We start from the raw sequence: 20859 nt of genomic DNA, 5'->3' as shown, positions 1-20859 counted from the left end.
CGCACTTGTTGAAAACCAGCAGTGCTGACTCGCTTGCTCGTGAACGAGGACCACAACTGACCTACGCACCGGGGCCTGGGTGAGGGCTGCGCTTCCAGTGCAGGGCACCATGTACCGCAACTCGTCGATGCCTGGCCCGAGCTCCGCCAACCCCAAGAAGGAACGCAAGGCCAGAGGTAGGACAAGTCCAATAATTGAATTTTCAATCAATTTGTTACTTAAAATTTAGACAAGAGCGCCAGAGTGGTGCTTTTTCACACAAATAATATCATTGTTACAAAAATTACGAATAATTGAAAAAAAAAATTAGAAATAATACCCTTTCTCGTGACTCAGAAGTTTTTTTTATTAAGGTCTTCATGTACAATTGTGAACATGGACCATTTGATAAAGATAAATTTGGCAATTTTTATCGTTGTAATCAGGAACTCCTCGTATAAACTGCTCCTATGCGTCAAAAAATGGCCCTTTTTTCCTCGTCAAAAAATTCTTAAAATGTTTTTATTTATTCAGACTATTTAATTTTTAGCAAAATCTGCCAGGCCATAGTTTAAACAGCGCAGGTCTGAAGGAAAATTATGGTTTTGAGACCAAAGATTTTTTTTGTAAAAATTTACTGTTGCATTCGGAAACTGAGAAGGATTGTGGAAAGTACCACATCAAACTACATTATTTTAGACGACGTCACATTTTTGCCCCCAACCTTCTTTCAGCCTCTCTGCAGATGTGCGAGTGGTTTCGCTCTCCCTCTTTTTTTTCTCTGCGTATGCCAGAACACGTGGAAAACAAATCACAAGCAAGCGACTTTGTTAACATGAGAGATTTACGATCGGCAAAATTGAATTTCTATTTCCATAGCGTTACGTGCAATAACTTTGTGATCTCTTTCTTTCTCCGTGGGAGACGAATAGGCACTTTTCCAAGTGCGCATATTTTTCCATTTCCCTTGGGACGCGGAGACATATATGGGCGCCGACACCATAATAAGGGTGCATTAATCAAAGCGCCAAAAATAAATTGCACGCTGAAGAAAATGGAAATTGGCGCTACGCAATAAACGGGTGAAATTACGAAAAGTATAGCAGATTTTACGAGTTTCCACGCTGAAATTGTCAAAATAAACTAGGGTTTGGGGAGTTTTCATGTATTTTAAGACTTTTTAAATTGTTTGCGAATATTAAAACTACTCAACACTTATAATAATCAACCTGGTTGCCAAACAGAGCTAAATGCACAACAAATATTGAATTATTTACAATTTTATTATTTTGAAATCACATATTTTGCGAAATTAAATCACCTATTTTGTCAAAAGTAATTTATTATATTATAGCATCAGAATTTAAAAAAAAATCAAATTCTGTTCACCAGCAATCTCATTTTAATTTTTTCATAGCTGAAATTTCTTTTTACAATACACTTAGCAAATGTCTCCTAAAAGCTTTTATCAGCAAAATTCATAACTAAACCAAATTTTCACCAGCTAGAACTTTTCTCGTCAATTAAAAACCCCTTTAAGAGTTCCTATTTCTCCAAAAAAATCACAAATCACCCTCTTTCTCAAATCCAATCAAAATAAATTTCGTCGATGGAAATGACATTTTTTCATTCATATTTCGAGTGTGGAAAAGTCTGTACGATAAAGACCAGCGAGTGAAACGCGACCGAGGGGGAGAAAAAGGGAAATTGGGCCTCGTCGGCGATCATTTCCGCGACGGGCGAGCTCCGCATTTTAATGCCAACCTGTTTGTGCCGAGAGCACACGTCGAGTTCAGTCGAGTGCGAGTGCGGCACAATGGGCCAAGAGATGCGAACTGGAAGCGCCGTCGTCCGACTGCTCCGCCGCGTTCCGGGCGCCGGGCGTGCGGAGAACGACGGAGCAGATCGCGCACAGCAGGTCGATAAGCGGTATGATTGCCGTGTGCATGCATGTGTGCCGGCGGTCAGGGGGTGGCTCTGGCACGGAGGCGATTTGTTTTGCTGCCACCTGTGAGCGCAAAGGGCGCAACGCGTGCCTCCGCCGTAATAAAGAGTTTGATTCCAAGTGATTGTTTGCTCTCCGGAGAAAAGAGCAAGGTCTATGAAGTGACTGCGGGCCTCTTGTTGCAGCAAAAGCTTTGCTAAAAAAAAACGGGCAAATTGATAAACAAATAAAATAATGCAGAAGATATTATGGTAACATATTTAAATTGTTTATTTTTTTTAATTGTTTCATTTAGAATTTTAAAAGGTATCCGGACTTAAAACTGCACAATTGCCATTTGTTTGAAGCAGGTCTGCATCAAAGGGAGGGATTTTTAATAAGCACCTGATAGATGGATTAGTCGACTGAGTTTTTAAGCGCTTGGCAAACAAAAGCAGCGCTCGCCGCTATAGTCTCTCTGGTCCATTAATCTGTTTTCGAGGCTCTCGTTGAGAGTTTTACCTTCAGCGTCTTAATTAAAACGCTTTTAGTGAATGAACCTGTCTCTTGGTTTTTGCCTTCTTCTTTACACGGCTCACGGCGCGTTCCACTTGGCAGCATTAATGCAAATGTGTGCCATCGCACCCTCGCGTGTTTTTTTTATTTTTTATTTTGCATTCGCGCTATCCACAAAAGAAGCTCTCAACAGTTTTTTTCGCGTTGCAGCGGCTCTGAATTTTTCAAGCGCCGAGAGTGATTCTAAAGAAGGCGTATCGCATGAAAAGCTAGAGGTTCTTTCTGTGCATGTGACGTATTATTTACAATTTTCCCTCGCAGCAGTGACGCAGCGATCCTGAATGTATAATATAATGTGAAATACGGCCGCAAAAGTCCCACGAATGATTTCCGAAATCGCTCGAGACGCCGACGATCGTTAAATTTTGCATCCTGCGCGACGGCATGAAGGCGAAGTGTCGCTTTTAAAGTCCGCAAAAAGCTCTAGCGACATTTATCATTTGCAGAAAAGATCATTGTTCGCGAGATAATAATCGAATCGATCCGTCCTCTCGCAATAAAAGCTTCGAATTTCCTCGGAGCAATTTCCTCCGCCCTGCTCTTTTCCCGCCCCGGTCGTGCTGATAATAATGATGCCGCGCCGTTCCGCAAAATAAAAAAATCCTACCACCACGAAACTGCATACTGATGTCAGTCGGGTCTTGTGCCGTGGATCTGCATGCCGCGGGTGCGGTTCAGCCGACAAAAGAAATGAACAGAGAGGGCAGAGAGAGCGATGAGAGCGAATTGCTTTGCATTTGGAAGCGAGGAATTAGGGCGGCGCAGAGGGGAGGCCACACACCCTGTCGAATTCCCAGCATGCTTCCAGCAAAATTCCCTTTTTTGCAGTTTCAGTGAAACGAAATTTGAATAAATTTATTCTTACTAGGGGATCTTTTTGAGTTGAAATGCGACTCTGGAAGTAAGTCAATCATATTTTTTGCTTCACCCAGATGTGCTCTTCATAAAAAATTGTGAAAGAATATAAGTCAGCTCTGCCAGAAAAAGACAAACTTATTATCTTTGAGATTTTTTAGACTAAATGCAACTTTTTGAGCCAATTTTATTTTTATATCTTACCTTATCTTACCAATAATTAAAATAATTTAACAATTGAATTTTTTGGAAAATATGTATTGTAGAAATTGTATAAATTTTTATATTAAATTAATTTTATTACATAGGTCAACACAAACATTTGATTGAATTATCTCCTTTCCTTTTTAGGAGCTAATTTTTTTTAAACAAATAATTCTGTTTGCTTTTCGTGAAAAATTTCAACTTTTCTCAGAAAACCCCAATAAACAAACAAACATGACAACTGACTATATTATCTCGCAGTTTAAATTTTTTTATTTTGCTTCCATACCTGCGTCTTTTCTCCGTTCCAGCAAGAGCTCTGTTGACATTGACGACGACTGCTATAAATTCTTGAGTACGAATTATATTCTCTCAAATTAAAACATTCCAACGACTTTGCCTGCTGAGGAATGCCAGCAGTCACTCTCCTACGGGTAGGCGTCCTGCGGACTTTTAAAATTTTTAGCAGTACCCTTGAAAGGAATCTCCCCCCGACTCAGATGATAAATTATTAGATGAAAGGGTTTGTGTTCGCGTTCCGCACTTCTGTCGTATGCGCCTTTGTTGTCGACCACCAGAGAAAAAGTTGATCCACAATTCTTGACAATGGCAAAAAAAAAAATTGTAAAAGTGAATTTCTCTCGCAGCGCCAGTTGTGTTTCTGTAAACATTATATATATTGATTTTCAATTATCGCTAGAAGGAGCCGTGACCATAACACAAAGCGGCGATATTGCTGCTGTACAAATAGCTGTCGCGTTATTTTATTATTGGCCAACGCGTCAGGCACGTTCTGCTGTTGAGCACCGCAATAACTTTGGCTGCCACTGTCCAAATATAGAGAAAATAAAGCAGAGTTCACTTAACATTTTACCCTCCGTTTCTCTGTGCTGAAAATTGTTCACTGATTTGAAATCGAGCGAGCTGAACGAATTGGTCGGCTGAGTATTGGAAAACGCCTGTGAATGTCGTTGGTATGCAACTGGCATGACGTACGAGCCGAGCAGGTTTGCGTGGAGGAATTTACGTGTACGGAACTAACTTTTCGTTAATTATTTTGGTACGAAATGTCGATAAATTGCGAGCAAACTGTGACTTTCCTAGGAAATTTCCAAAAATAAAAGTTTTTATTTGCATTGAACTGATTGAAGCAGAAAATTTCCAAATTTTATTGCAATGTAAATAATGCCTCTCTAAATATTTCACATGAATTACACAAAATTTAAATTGTAGCAAGATTATTTAAACAAAAATTGTCAGATAACTTCAGCAAATAATTTTATAGCAGAGTATATTTTCAACTTTGATAAAAAATACTGCATTTGAAAGAATCCTTTTATTTATTTTTTAACATTATTAATAACTGCTGAAGCTTTCTAGAATCCGATTTTCCAAACGCTAAATCTGGATTATCTGAACTAAAGCGCCCTCTTTATTTGCAAAGTTGTGCGGTTTGCCCAAAAGCAGGCGAAATGCGAAGCTTTGATCATGAAGAGGCAGCCGGTTTTATCATCCTTTTGTGCGGACGTGTGTTTGTTGTCGGAATCAAAAGGCGCATTCATTGGCGGTGATCAGCGCAGAGATTGCGGGTCAAACGAGGGAAGAGGCAACGAAAGCCCCTTCATCTTTGCTACAAAGGAGGACCCGCTGACCTGAAGACAAACCGAATTGGATCCAATCAGGATTCCTTTTTGCGACGACCCTCTTAAAGAGCCGGGAACAAAAAGCAACGTGTAGGAGAGATAAAGCTCGTTTTACTTTTGCAAGGCTTTGTTTTCTCTTCGCTCTGTGTGGCGAGGATTTCTGGCGGACGAGAGCGCAAACATGTGGTTGCTGGCGGGCGCGATCGGGCGCGATAAATATGCAAATTGCGTGGCCGTGAAGTGAAATTTAATATTCATTCGCGTGCGAAATTTATAGCTTTTCCTGCTTCGCGTGTGTTCAAACAGCGCTCTTCACGAGCAAACTGGAGTAAACATGCAAAAAGGAGAGGCTGTAAATTAAATTAAAATTCGATTACACGAGTGTGTGTGTGTACCTTGCGTGATAAATCCAATTAGGAAATTAATCAGCGGAAAGACGAGCGCTGCGTCAATATTTATTCAACCAGATGTCGCAACAATGAGGCGAGCAATCGAATTTTCAATTTGCGAACCAAATTATTCTCTCGGGTGCTGCAACATAAATAAATCATACGTCGTGTGTATACCTTCCGAGGAAAAGTAAATTCGTGCAGCTCTTTGCACAGAATCCATCAACTTGATTAAAAAGCTTCTCCCCAAACGGCACACTGAGATTTGCTGAGCAAACACGCACACGCCGACGTGAGGCCTAATATTTATTCGGCCCAGGTCCTAAAAATTCAGAGTTTCCCTTCGCTTTTAATTTCACGCTGCTTAGTAATTTTTTAAAAGGGCCGCACTTTAGAGTGTCGCGCTAGTTTGCATGCAAAATTAAGCAATGGCAAATTAGCTGTGCCAAAAATATAATGCTCACCTCTGACAATGAGATGAGAGTTTCTCCGCTTTTGGCGCGACGCGCGAACCTGTGAGCCGAGAGATCCATACACACAACGTTTACTTTGTCGCGAGGCAGACGTTGGTCGTATGAATATGCATGAATTTCAAATACGCTTGCTTTGCTGCTTAACAAGTGTTTGTTCATTGGATTAGTAACAAGCACTCGCTGGTTCACCGTATTATGCCAAAAGAGTGTTTCTCTTGAAATTCAGCTCATGCTTTTGGTATTTGAGCTGACACAGACCTTTTTTTTTTGTAATATTCTGCATAAAAAAGCAGAGCTTTTTCAAAGCTGGTACACATAAGGAATATCAAGTATGCAACATTTTTATAATATAATATATAATACTTTCAAAACAAGGCACGGGTGAGTCCTAGTTTGATGGAAAATAAATTCGATCCCTTTGTGCGTGAAAAAGAAAATCCGGCATAATAAGCGTTTATTTGTGCAGGAGCAATTTTATGAAGACATGACATAAAAAATCTCTTTGAGAGCTTATTTTCTAGGCAGTTTCCCCCAGGCTGTCACTCACACACATCTCTCATTGTCCTATAATTCTTGAAAACAGAGTTGGTCTCATCGGCGAAAAAAGCTTTTAGCGCCGCGTCTTTTGCTGCGAAAGTAGATTCTGCGCCTGCCACATTATTAGGAGATTAACGCGGCTGCCGACAAAAAGTCAACGTGCATCCGACAGCAAGAGAGTGACACTTACGCAGAGATAGAAAAGCGGAGGGATCGATTGCTGTATGTGTCGCGCCGTTCTTGCTACAACCAGCTTTTTAATTTTTGCTACAAACAAGCTGGTGAGCGTACAAAGGAGATCTGTGTCGCCATGGCAACCAAGGAGAGTCTAATGCGCTCGGCACGGGAGCGGTCCGGCAGCCTCGAAGAGCAATCGTGCAGCTAAGTAAGGTCTCCCCCAGCCTTAATTTCTCTTTGCTGCTCACAATCAGTATTATTGAATTGGTCCCAAAATTACAATGTAGCCGAGAGAGAACGAGCCTTTGTTCTCGCCCGGTCTCACTTTCCTTCAGGATATCTAATTTGAAAATGATTGCCGGCGCGCCACAGTGCTGCATGCTATTTGAATAGATTTTGCTCGCGCCTGCTAGTGGAAGGGGAGCTCAATTCCCAGATCTCTTGCGCGGTGCCTAGCTTTGTTTGATTTTCAACAAGCAAAAGTTCTCCATTATCAATTGTAGCCAAAACTGAAAAAATATGTTAAAATAATTTGGTTTTAATACCAAATAATTATTATTTTTATTCATAAATTTAGAAAATCAGTTTATTATATTGTTTTATATTAATCAACAAAAGAACATTATATTTTTTTTCAAAATTTTGGTAACGAATTGAATTTTGAAATCATCCAAAATAATCGGGAAGGCCTGGGCACGGTCCGTCGCCCTTTCGCACTCTCAGCTTGGTAAACTCTTGGGCCACAGTCGGATGAACGCCCACGGTGCTCAAAAGCTGGTCCAGAGTGAGTCCACATTTGACGGCGCAGGCAAAACCCTGAATAATTTCGCCAGCATTGAGTCCAGCAAAGTGAACACCCAGGACTGTGTTTTTCTCAATTTCAGTTGAGGAAATCACTTTCAAGTAACATTTGGAGCTGTCCCTTTTTGCTAAAGTGAATTCGGTCGGCACATAATACATGTGGTGAACTTGGACGCCGTCCTCTCCGTACAACTCAATGGCCTTTTCCTCAGACAGCCCCACACTCGAATATTCCAAAGTGGTGAACAAACAAGTCGGGATGTTTTTGTAGTCCATGTGCAGCTTCTTTTGGCCAAAAAGTCGCCCAGCCAGCAATTTGCCGCTCATCTGAGCAACAGGGGCCAATTCTGGCACACCAGCAGCACAATCTCCGATGGAAAAAATGTTGTCCAAACTGGTTTGGTCAGTCTGAAGGTCAACAACTATTTTCCCAGACGCGGAGGTTTTAACTCCAATGTGATCCAGGCAGAGGTGTTCAATGTCCACTTCACGTCCGATAGAGTAAAATACAGTGTCGAACGTTTCCGAGCTCAACTTTTTGTCCAGGTCCTCCCACTTGACCTCAATGGTGCCTTCAGGAGTTTTGCATAGACTAGTGGTAAGACCGCCAGACAAAATTCGGAGGCCAGCGTCCGCCATGTCTCGCATGACCAGGGACACCATCTGCTTGTCGAGACGCTGCAAAGGTGGCGACCTGGTCATCAAAGTCACAGGGAAGCCCAGGCTCAGCAAATAACTGGCGCACTCCATTCCAACAAATCCAGCGCCTACCACCAGAGTCTTTCCAGGAGGAGTTTCCAGACTGAAAATGTCGTCGCTGCTGATGGCGTATTCGCGGGCGCCTGGGACGTCTGGGTACTTGGGACGCATGCCGACGGCAACGACCACTTTGTCTGCTTGAATGAGGCGCATGGACTGGTCCTTCATGTTGACCATGATGGTGTTTTTGTCTTGAAAACACGCCTGGCCATTGATGTACTCGATGCCGGACGCTTGCAGCTCTTCTAGAATGGCAGTTCTGGTGCAGTTGATTTGCTCTGCTATGTTGTCTCGAAGGGTTTTCCAGTTGAATTTCACTTCCTCACTCACCGACCAACCAAAGTGTTTGGCGTCCTGAAAATTTAAAATAATTTTTGTAATATTTATATATTTAAGTATAAAGATAGAAACGGTAAATTTTTATACCTTGAGGCACAGACCCAGAAGGGCAGAGTGGTGCATCAACTTCTTGGGAATGCATCCTACGTTGAGGCAGGTGCCACCAATGCCCCAGCAGGTCCCTCGGACACTGGGCAAGACGTAGTCCACAAGCACCACTTTAGCGCCAAAGTTCGCTGCTTCTTTGGCACAAGCTAGGCCACCAGAACCGCCTCCAATTACCAGTAAATCACACTTTGCCATGCCTGTGAAAGTTTAACAACTCAATTTGTTTTTGTATTTTTAATAATTTAATTTTTAAATGCATATGCATGCGCATTATTTTAATTAATTTAAATCCAAATCTTACAAAATTTCTTTAATTACTTTTGAGCAATGGTTTATGCATACAAGGCAGCAAAGGCAAACACAAAAATAGCAACAATGGTTAAAAGTTTTAAACATATTAATCAAGTATAATAATTAAATTACGCATGAAATTATAAAATAATTTCTGTTACAAAAAGAATATAAAATGTTTTATAAAAATTTAAAAAAAAATTATATATAACTTCACATTTTTTTTCGATGAATTAATGACCAATATAGCTACATTAATTTACTACTCTTTTAATAATATTATTTTTCCCAATAATTTTATTGGAAATTTCTTTATTGATTTCATAGGCTAATTAAATCTCTGGATAAAAGAAATTTGTCATTTTGGGGAACGTGTGTAAATCAGGTGTAAACGTTATATTGGAACAGAATTTACCTTCTGATGCACTCATCTTGGACCGCCTGGTAAAAAGAAGTGCTAAAAATTCCGCTTTTCTGCGAATTTTCGGTAAATTTTGTACAGGATCCAAAGAATAGACAGATACAAAAGTGCAATGCTCGACTACAACAGCTGACAACTGAGCCGGGTGGAATGCATCAATGCAACGCACCTCGCCCCCCAAAAACTCACTGCACCACAAATAAATTGTGGAGGGAGACGTGCGTGCGCCTCCAACTGTAGGCCTGTGTGATGAAAACGCATTATTTTCCTGATGTCAAACACGTTTCAACAGATCGGCACTGTCGGGGGGATTTTTTGTATTGTCTGAACTCGACTCATTGTTAGAGGCAGAACAAAGTTCCATCATTAGTGCCTTCAAGTGACCTTTTGACCGTGACTGTTTTTGTATTTACAATAGTACACTACTGTGTCATCAACTCATGAACTCATCATATTATTCACTTTTTTTTGATAAATCAATTTCTAGAGCTTCATTTAATCAAGTAGATTAAATTTAAAGATAATTACAAGTTAATCGTGAAAATTGATGAATTTTTACTTGTGAAAGGTCACGGGCCAATTAAACCTAGCTAAACCTCAATAATAATATGCCAAATGTTTACCACTGGAATCAATTGCGAGCGATATGACATGGGACATCGAATGGAATTCATTATACCGCAGTTTGTTCATCACGCTGATCTGTTATTAATGAACGAAACGGGATCAAATTAATTCCACCCCTAATTGAGAAGCGCCACCGCGTTCGGCTCGTTTTTTTTTTATTGCTCCAGCGAAAATGGAGCACAGCAAGGCAGAGAGGCGCATTGCGAATAATGGATGAGAGTGGCCGGTGCTGCATGCATAACTCATCATGTAAAACAACACCCAACAGGCAGGGCTATTGTTGTGGGTATGCAACGGGCCGCAAATGCACAGCATGTATCAAAAATCAAAAGACTCTCTTATATATATGCAGTGAATTCAATCAGTCCTTTCGCCTTCGATCGGCGTACGGATGCAAATGTTACGGCTGATGGAATTTTAGCAAAAAGCAGACCTTTGTATTGATAAATTTCGCGCCGCCAAAAGCGCTTTCAGCACATTTCAGAGCCCTCATCAGCACTCCACACGGCTCTCCCGTCATTGCACAGCAGATCCGTTTTTTCACTTTTGCAAAGCCCACACGCAAAAAAGTAATATGATATTTTTGCTCCCCGTCAGCGGCACCCTTTTTTCATTTCACTCATTTATTACTCGCCAAACAAATTTCACTCTTTAATCCAAGTTTTTTTATTGTGAAGAATGAAAATCATAAATTTCGAGTTGCGAAGACAAAAGCACGCAAACTGACAACGCGGTGAAGTTAAATTATTAGTTAACAAAACCAAAAAATGAGTTACATTTTTAAAATAAATGTAACGTTTTATTAAAGAAAATAATTAATTTGATTTATGAAATATTTTTTTTTTAAATCAATAGATTATTTTACTATCTTTTACCAAATATCTCTTGAAATAAAGTAGAAATTAATATTAAATAGAAGGTGTTATTAGTAAAGGGCGGTAAAGAGTTCAAGCACAAGCTCAAATTATATAACAAAATATTTTCTAAATTTAAAAAATTGCAGAAACCGTAAAGCTTTTTGTAACAGGATTTACCATTTCATTTTTACCAAGAATTTTAATTACACACAATAAAGAAAATAATGCGGTTGAATTTTTCCACGTATAAAAATTTATTATTTCTATTATCATTTTATTTGCATCGGTTGTTAAATTTGGTCCATATTAATTTTTATCTTTGTTTACTAAAAAGATAAAAAACGGATAGTTTTATAAAATTTAGTAAATAAATTTACATCAGCTGGATTTTCCAGGCACTTCGCCAAAGTGAGACCCAGAAATTCTAAGCAGCCGCGACTGTTGCTGAAACGAAGAAAAACAGTCAGTCCTGGCAGCAGAATGTTTAAAAAAAACTTGCCTGTCCTTTTCCCCTTTTGTATTAAAACCGAGCCGCCGGCTGCAGAATAAATAAGACTTGCGACGTTTTGCAAAGAATAATTTCACTTTTTTTTTGTACTTCACGAGACTGCAAAACTTTTGCTGGACGAGAGCAAACAAACACCTCTGCCATAACTCGCATGACAACAACGGAAAAAAATGGTTAAAAAATTTTGATCGTCACATCATATGCATGACTACGCAAGCAATTACTGTTTGTGTGACGTCACAAAAGGAATGCCATTCGAGTCACGTCGCTCTGCTTTTTGTCCTTCCTGAAACAAATAGCAGTCCGTCCTTGGCTTAACCACCCGCGAGGCCATTATCGCCGCCGCGTTTAATACCCCGCCGAGGCATGATTTAACGCCGGTTTTATTAATTGGCCGCACCACCGCCATTTTTTTGCCCACTGGCGAATTTTCTCCGCAGAAAAAGAATTCCCACGAGCTACAAAAGAGGCCGACCGGAACTTTTGAGCGGCTTTCTCGCCATGCGGGCGTGTAAAATTAAGTTTCCGCACTTCCGCCTCTCTTTTTATAGCACACAAAACCCTCATCCCCAAGAATTGCCTCCGCGTGTATATAAATTTGTTAGCGCCCAACCAAAGTTCTTGCGGTTTCGGGCCAAACGCGCTGCAAACAAACAAGCCGCGGCCAACTTTGCAACTCCATATAATACGCTATAAGGGCCGATATGAGCTAGTGTGGAGTTTTCGCGCACACAAATACACATGACGTTTGATTTTCACCACAGCCGCGCCCAAGGGCTTCAGTTTTATTTGAACAGACTGAACAGTTATATACAGAGGGTTAGGTGCAAAATGATTTCACTCAAGAGCAGGGGCTGATTGCTTATGGTTAGCCATCCCGCAAAACTATATTGAGTTCAGCTCATATACAACTTGCCATATACTGAAATAATATTGCCCTTACAAAAGTAGAGTATTTTCTTTGCAACTTCACTTATTTTTAAAATAACACAACCGTATAATAAAGACTTTGAACAGCTATTAATTAATATAAGATATATATTAATTATTATGTAATAAGTTTGTAACATAAAAAGTGATCTCTATAATTTAAATAAAATACTTGTGATATTTTTAAGCAATCGATCTTTAAATCTATTTGGAAAAAAATAAAAAATAAAGTGCAGTCATTAGTATTGATTATTCTTCTAAAGTCAATACAAAAAAGATTGGGATGCGAAAATGAGCAGAAAGGGTATCAACAACGAGCACAAATTTATTAGTAATTGCACAAATCTACAAAATTACATAGTTTTTACAGTTACCTAAGCAAGTTGTTTTTCATTAAACATTAAATTTTTTTTAAATATATGAACAAATTTATGAATTTACTCATGAAATTTATGTAAAACAATGAAATGATAATTTTAAATTATACCAAATTTAAAAATTTGCATTTTATTTCAAATAATTTATTATAGTTAAAAAGTTTAATAGTAGGGTAAATCGTTACAAAATTTTACTATTATTAGTTAGATTTTGTTAGATTTTAATAGATTTTTGCAATAAATATTAAATAAAGAAACCAGGAGAATGCTTAATATTTCACCTAAATTGAAATTTAACACTCAACGTGGATTCGTCACTGAAATCTTTGGAATTATTGCCCTCAAAATGTCTTGCAAATTCTAAAAAACAATTAAACTGTTGACAGAATTTGTTGCTAAATGAATTTCTGCATATTTTTTTAACTCTTACAATTAGTTTTTTTTTATCAATTCTTTTGAATGTTTAGCACGAACGCATGAAATCCTAGGTTCTTCTTTTGAATTGTTTAATATATTATTATTAAATCTTTTAGAGTACTTATTTCAGCATTACAGGTTACAATAATTCAGAGTTAAAATTTCAAGTAATCGTCTACATTCTGCTCTATAATAGTTAAAATACTTTGTTTTTCAACAGTCCTTGCATTTATTTTAATAAAAAACTAATTTTTTTTCCTTGCTTGATTGATTACCAAACTGGTAAAGCTTAATGGCGAAATCCTCTCTAGACCCTTTTTCCTCTCACCAGATTTTTTCTAATCATCATTCACCCTCATCCTGCCGATGTCAGAGGACCGAGTGGCAAAATGCAGAGTGAGAGACTTGAGCCTGCTAGGGAGGTCCCGGTCGGATTAAAGCGCCTTCAGAGAGTTAACTCGTGAGTGTGTGTTTTACCTGCAAGACCTATATCCACCCTATCTGACTGCGGTGCTTGTTAATGGCGAAAGCGGATGTTGGAAAAACATCCCGCAGCAGCTGTTTCCATTCTGCCTTTGTACCTTTGAGATGATAACAGGGCATTATTGCAAAAAGGCCCGTCGCTAAATGTACCCGCAAACACAATGGCTGCCAACAAGTTCTGCACTTGCACTCAAGACACAAAGGAGGCCAAGGCGCGCCACCATACCGCACTCACGGCAGTCGATTTATGGCCACAAACTGGGCTAAGTTTCTGCTCAAGTGGCAAAAAAAAAGAGTATCAGGAGAGCCGATCTATATTACACTTTTTAGGCGGGCAAAAATCAACCGCTGTTGTTGGTTGCGAAATGATAAATGACGCTTTTCTCTCTCACCATTCAGACTTCCCTTTTCAGTCAAATTCTGCGACCAGAAGTTTCTTGAAAACAAAATCGATCTCGTGTGGGTTTGTCGCAGACATTTTTTCTTTTTATCTTCGATTTCGCCTCTGAAACTTTTGCGGTAATATTTCCCGAGCAGGTGATTTGCGCGAGTTTATCAAGAGTGCAGGCTGCTCTTTGGATTAAGGCGTGTTTTGGCTTTTGACGAGGGTTGCTCTCTCCGCTCACCTTCCATCGAGCTGCTAAACTGTTCTTTTGGGACTCGCGCCCGCCACATGGTCCCTATGGCTCCGGGCTCGAGTCTTTGGCGCGCAAACCGAGAAACCGCGCGCCGACCAAGCAACCAACATGACTGCAAATAATGTCTGCGGCCAACTTTAATCTCAAAGTTGCACCGTTACTTCACACTAGAGTGCACTACCGCAAAAGTTTCGCGAATTTCGCTGCAGGTTGCACACAGGGCCGAATTTCCAAACGAGCAGCACCAACTGGAGTGACTGCACAAAGCAATTATAAACTAAACATACTCTGGTTTTATTATGGATGGATAAAAGTGATAAAAAATGAAAAATACGCTTATAGGAGATTTCAGTTTATTCTAAAACTTTAATTTATTCAATTAATTAAAACTCATATCTTGGCTTTATTGTAGTAAAATTTCAGTTTTTCTGACAAATAGATTAAAAAGGTGATCACCATTTTTTTCAACCTTCTACTGTCTATAAATTATTTTTGTAAATTTTCATCCCCATACAAAGAGGGCCTGCAGTTCTTAAAAAAAAACTATGTAGTTCAGCTTGTTTAAAAAACTACCTTTCAGCCAGGTTAAGTCCAATTCATCATTTATCATATAAGGGTTTAAAAATTAATTCAATTCTGCTTTGATTTACTTATACCATATCAATTTAAATGGAAGATTTTTATTCAATTTAGGAATCTTGAAAGCTTTTTTTTAGAGTAAATTTGCAAAAATGATAAAGATTTTCATTTTATTAATGAAATTAATTTATGTAAACTTCAAGTTATTTGAATGTTATGTAGTTTATATTAACCATGAAATTGATGAAGTATATCTGATGCTGGAAGTCATCATCAGTTGGAATTTCATTTTATTCCGAGCAACAAAGAATTTGCATTGTGTCGTCGAAGACAAACCACTTCAAGCGTCTGCATGCACAGCATGATAATTACAGCGGCCAGACGTAAGCTCGGCGCCTGGGCAACAATAACGACGACAAAGCTCGACGCAGAGAGCGATGACTCTGGCAAATTTGATTAGAGAAGGCGACGCGCTCGCAATTAAAGAGAAGCCGACAAATTAGCGTGAATTACGGCAGCACGTTATTTGAGCCGTTTTGCATACATTCGGTGCCAAACGAGACAAACATAGGGCCCAAAGGTTAATTCCCTGATTCGCGCCCCTTGTTTGCGAAACCCGTTCGACCGTGAGAGCGTTTTCCAAAATCGTCTCGCCTGGGAGCAAAAGCTGCACGGCAGCTCTAAAATGCGAACGGGGATTGAAATTTATTTCGCTCACCCTCGCTTGTTCGATCAGGGAGTTGTGTGAGCTTCGACATTGATAAAGGGCACTTTTCTCATTGCCTTAATTGTCTGAAAAAAATTCAACAGTGGTAATTGGATTTTGCAGCCAAGTCAGCACAATAAATGAGTTTCAAGATATTTAAGCTCGGTATTTGCTTCAAACTGCACAAAATTGCTGTTAAATTATTCCATAAATTAGATTTTTCTACTTTCGTACATGAAACATATTTTCTATTTATAAATAAAAATTAAAACGGTGCTTTAACCAAGTTACAAAAATAAAAATGGCAGCTGATCTCAAAAGTTCTACTTTAAAACCTAGGGTTTCATGTGTCCATGCTGTAAATTATGTAAATGAGGGCGATCTAAGGATTAATCTGGCTTAGGATAACTTAACCTGCCAAGCAATTAACCTGGAAAAGGTTAGGCTTTTGGATCACCCTCGAAATTCGAACATTTTAAAATTCAATACAATATGTAACCGAGTAAAATAATAATTAATTTTGCAAGAAATTGAATTCTTCAAAATTATTATTTTTTACAAATTTCAATTTGCAATTGTGGCATCTGGTAATTATGTATTATTATCTTATTCTATTTATCCTTTCAGAAGCTAAGGAGAAGAAATTTTACATTTCCTTAAAATTTCGTTGAATAATGACAAATGTATGATAATGATAATGCAATTAGTCTAATTTATGTTCTCATTTTAAATTCATTTGAATACGAAACGAACTACGGAACTATTAGCTGATGTAGGCAAGCTGATAATCCCGGTGCCGTGGCGCGCACAGACGAGCTCTCGTCGTTTTTAAGCATTAATTAAAGATCAGTTCACGTCGCCGCAAGCGAGCCGACCTGCATGTGTGTGTGTGTGAACAAGTTTGCCCTTTGCCGAGGGCAGGTGAATCATTAATGCCACGCGACTGATAGATAAGCAAATGCGCACCTCCTCTGTACTGCAGCCCTTTGTGCGGTACTTTGCACGTGTGCACATTGGTGCGGCGCAGATTGCCGTTGTTATTGCGCCCTATAACAATCTGACCTCACCTGGACGCCGAGGTGCAAGGTGCAGTTAATGGATAATATGGGGCCGGCGGAGGAAGGGCACTGCTGGGTACAACGCATTAAACAACGCGTGGATCGTGCAGGCGCGAATAAATAATGGAGGTGTCAGTGTTATTAATAACGTCAGCGTGCTCGGCCCATTATTCAGGGGTTTGTTGTGCTACATCCGTGTCGTAAACAAAAGGATTCCCTGACTGAAAGTTATTGGACACTTCATTCGGATTTTTCATTGCAATTAAAAATACAGATACAAATCTGTAAAAAAAAAACTGCATATCTTTTCTTTGAAGCAAATTAAATGGCATAATCATTCAAGAGAATTTGGAGTTAAAATAACAAAATTTTGATTCAAAACTTTAAATAACCCTAACAAGATTGAATCAGCTGTAAATTTTTGGTTTCAGTGTTTGTGAGAATTATATGTCTTGTTTGTGTTGTTATAATAATATTCCTATTTTATTTTTATCTTGCTAAGGAAATTCTAAAACTGTCCGAGCAAAAAAGCCCTGAAAACCAAAGAAAATTTTAACTTTAAATTTAAATAAACTTGATTATCTTTAAAGAGGCAAACCGCAACACTTAATTCTGTCAATTCTGAAGACTGCAATTTAATTCTGTTTTGAGAGAAACTTGAGATTTCTAATGAAATTTGAAATTATGACATTTATTTCGTTTTTTAAAGAATTCGTTATTATGCTCGGTTTCAGAATTACACATTAAATTTGAAAGGAGCAGGGCTCCAATTTTCGAACAGTTTGTATTATAAATTAAAAATTAGAGATAGATAGATAGATTAAATAAATAACCAGAAATAGTGAGAAAAATTGGTGTATTTTATTCCACTTTCAAAGCACGAACATAGCAAGATCGATTCTCTATCCGCCTGTAGTCCCTTGACACCAACTGAGCGCTAGACGACCCGAGTCGCCTCTTTGTACCAAGGACTTGGTGTTGAGGTATTGCCATCGTCATTATTTGCTTAATTACACTCAGCCATGGACGACGAGAGGTTCGTAGCCCGTTGAGAGATCGATTGAATGGATATCCGGATATTAGCACAATCTCCGAGGCAGCTCTCGTCGTCGCTTCCTGACGGAAGCAATATAATCGTCGTGTAACAAGAGAAACTTCTGTTTCGGATGCGATCTTGACAGTAAATTTTCATTATTGTTTTGCTTTAAATAGTATCAATAGGATTTATTTCCCTCTTTAACACCATTTAATATAAATAAAAAAGGGCTTCACGATGGAACTATTTGAATTACAAAAAATATTCCCCTGCAAGTTTTCACTGCTCTCTTTCATCACGCGATGACTGACTTAGGCGTCACCGAGTTTCACTTAAGGCTTGTCATTATTGGCAAGCGTTGTTGGTTTTGGCCCAAATCCGTGTTGGATGGAAGCGAAAAATCAACGTCGAAAGAGCTTGCGAAACGAATTTGCATTGAGCAAGATAAATGAGTTGTCGGGAGCCTGCTGAGTAACAAAAGAAAGAAGAGCCGGTTGATTTTGATTTATTGCGTCGGATAGCGTGATTCGCGAGTGTGTCATATATATTGTCCGCGCGAAGGATCGATCAGCCCGGTCGGCGGCGCCACAGCTACCCCCGCATGCATGCAGAATGAAGCGTTTTTCCCCGCGTTTTGTCCGCCACTTGAATCGAGTAGTTGGTGACAGAAACAGAAGGGAAATAACAAACAATGTGCTCATCAACGTGTCTGGAACAGTTTGAGCTCTGCAGAGGACTGACCTAGATGCGCCCAAGAGCCCACTTTTATTCTCCCTCTTTCAATAAACAGGTGGTGCGCGAAGCTCCTTTGCATATATATTTCCAGACGCATTGCAAGAACGATACAGGCTTGAATGATACGGCGATCCACTAATGCAAATTGAAAATCTCGCTTATAGGAATTTTCCTCAACAGTTTTTATTGATTCGAGCAATGTAAGAAAAAACTCGCTCTGTTCTACAAAGTAATCAGACTATATATTCTCTAAGCCCCTGCTTTTTTATCTTCCAAGCTGTATGGGCACACGTACGTCAGATTGAAACTTTTGCCTCTAAATCAATACCTATTTCTCGAAACTCGTCGTTCTGCAGCTTGTTACACAACTGATTGACGTACAACCTCATTCTATTAATGATCAAAAGAATGTCCTCGTCTCGCAACAGTCCCAACAACTCTAGGATTTTTTATTTCCTCTCCATTTTAATTCATTACACACAATTTGTTATATTTGTAATTAAAATGTGTTATAAAGATATTTCTAGGGAAAATGGGGCTAAAAATAAATAACTTTCCAGCAGAAATTTATAGCAAAATAACAGTAAAAAATTATTTACAATATTGTAGTATAACTTAAGTTCAAATAAAATTAATTTCCTGAAAAAAGTAATTTTTTTAGTAATTAATAATTGGAATTTTAAATAAAATTGCAAAAGATTTGTTACAATTAGGATCATTAGAATAAGAATATTTAAAATGAATTATTTATTAATACTTAAACCAGTCGGCTGTAATTTTAACTTTTTCGTATTTTTTTTCATAGTTTTGAATAATATTAGCCTAGTAGTGTATAATTCAACTTTCGTAGGAAACAAAATTTCTTTACGTCAGAAATGGTCAGAAAGTAAATGTACTGTATCTAGAAAACATTTCCTGCACATTTAATCGCTAGTCATATTTCAGAGAACCTGGCATAATAATATTTAACAAGCCCACACATAACTGTCATTATATCCAGCAAACCTACAGTAATTGTCCGTTGTTCAAGGAGTGGAAAATCGATTTAATTGACGGAGCGCGATTTTCCATCCACACACGCCTTTGACCGCAGGCACTTTCGGCACACACGTTCTTGCTACAGGAGACGAAAATTTACCCGCTCAAAATAATAACCATCAGTCATCAAAGTTGGTTAGTCCTGGCCGTCCTTGGCAGGGGTTGCTGCAAGGGAAAGGGTGCGAAACATTAATCACCTGCCTGCTCTGCAAAGTGGCGCGCATAATCCGGCCACGGCAGTAATTTCCCGGAGAAAATTGTCTGCAGCATAAAATTAGGCACGTGACATGAGCGGAGGAAATAAGCAAAGAAAGTGGCAAGTAAGAAGCAGCTCAAAAGCAAGATTCTATTATCCGCCCGCTGGAAGGCTGGTGGGCGGGCGACCGTTTTCTTTTATATGTCAAACTTGGTAAATTTAATAATACAGGAAAGCCTCCTCCCCGGACGCTTTTGCTTGTGGACTGGAGTACGTGCGGGATGATGGAAAATTAGTTATCTTGCCGCGTTCCTTTGGCAAGACGGTCGAGATTTACAGCGACAGCAGGCGAGAGGGAGAAGTGCCGCCGCCACTGCGTGCACGAAGACTTTTTATTATTATTTGGCCCGCACAAAACGGCTTCACTGTGCACAACAACAATGGCAGCCAGAGGTCTCTTTGTCGAGGAGAAGAAGAAGAAGAGACTTCGCGAAATTCAGTCCCGAAGAATCTCCTCGAGACCACTTGCAAGGAGCAAAATAATGGAGAAGAAATGTGCTCTTTGAAACAAGTGGTTGAATGAAAAAGTAATGTGAAGTATAAGAAAGGGAGGGAGCACGAGGGTGGCTGATAATGAAGCAAAAACAGAATAATTGAAGGAAGTAAAATCGTTAAATTAAAAATTTTAAAGCACTAGCAAAGATTGAATTACTTGATAATATTTTAAAAATATAAATAATTTTTGTTTTACTTGTCAAGTAATAAATAATTAACAAAAATATAAATGCTGAAAAATAAATTGATGAAATTTTAATGGAAAAGTAATGTTGTAATAAATATAATATTTATAAATTTAAATTTAGTCTCGCTCTTTCAAAGAAAATTAACATATTTATTTTAAACTAAAAAAGCTAAAATTTTAATTAAAAAATATAAAAATGTGGCAAAATTTGAGAAATCTGCAGCATCAAAAATTAATTCACAAGTTAATGTAAAATACAAAAGCTAATAGACTAAGCACATTTGAATTGATAGACCACATAATTTCTTATTTAATTATTTGATTTAAAGTCAATTTTACCTCTATTTATAGCCTTCATTCACTTTTCCTGTTGACAGCAAATTCAATTAGTGCTTACGTGTTTTAGACGAATCAGCTCGCTTTTACGGTTCGAGCTTTCAATGTAGAAATCCCGAG

At 38.7% G+C, this 20859-nt stretch overlaps 2 protein-coding genes across 2 annotated transcripts in view; one reads left to right on the top strand and one right to left on the bottom strand.

The window, feature by feature from the left end:
* The first annotated feature begins 34 nt into the window (after positions 1–34).
* The window catches only part of LOC132203985 (regulator of G-protein signaling 9-binding protein-like), a 32772-nt gene continuing 11947 nt past the window's right edge, over positions 35–20859 (top strand). Inside the window, exon 1 of the mRNA XM_059632176.1 lies at positions 35–176. Coding sequence (XP_059488159.1) covers positions 110–176 — 67 coding nt within the window. The 5' untranslated portion in view covers positions 35–109. The remainder of the gene's footprint in view (positions 177–20859) is intronic.
* Positions 7322–9626, bottom strand: LOC132204801 (thioredoxin reductase 2, mitochondrial-like). The gene is made up of 3 exons (XM_059633580.1): positions 9471–9626; positions 8744–8961; positions 7322–8671 (listed from the first exon to the last, which is right to left on the bottom strand). Exons 1-3 carry the CDS (start codon positions 9484–9486, stop codon positions 7424–7426), a joined length of 1482 nt encoding a protein of 493 aa, XP_059489563.1. The 5' UTR covers positions 9487–9626; the 3' UTR covers positions 7322–7423.

The sequence above is a fragment of the Neocloeon triangulifer genome, unplaced genomic scaffold (assembly GCF_031216515.1).
Source record: "Neocloeon triangulifer isolate White Clay Creek 2 clone unplaced genomic scaffold, ASM3121651v1 ptg000002l, whole genome shotgun sequence".
Classification (NCBI taxonomy): domain Eukaryota; kingdom Metazoa; phylum Arthropoda; class Insecta; order Ephemeroptera; family Baetidae; genus Neocloeon; species Neocloeon triangulifer.
This window is presented reverse-complemented; position numbering and strand designations above follow the sequence as displayed.

What these genes read in the sequence shown, in the direction of transcription:
- LOC132204801 (XM_059633580.1), bottom strand. An exon ending in TTCTGGGTCTGTGCCTCAAG is followed by an intron (nt 8,672 to 8,743) that starts GTATAAAAATTT and finishes TTAAATTTTCAG; the next exon opens with GACGCCAAACACTTTGGTTG.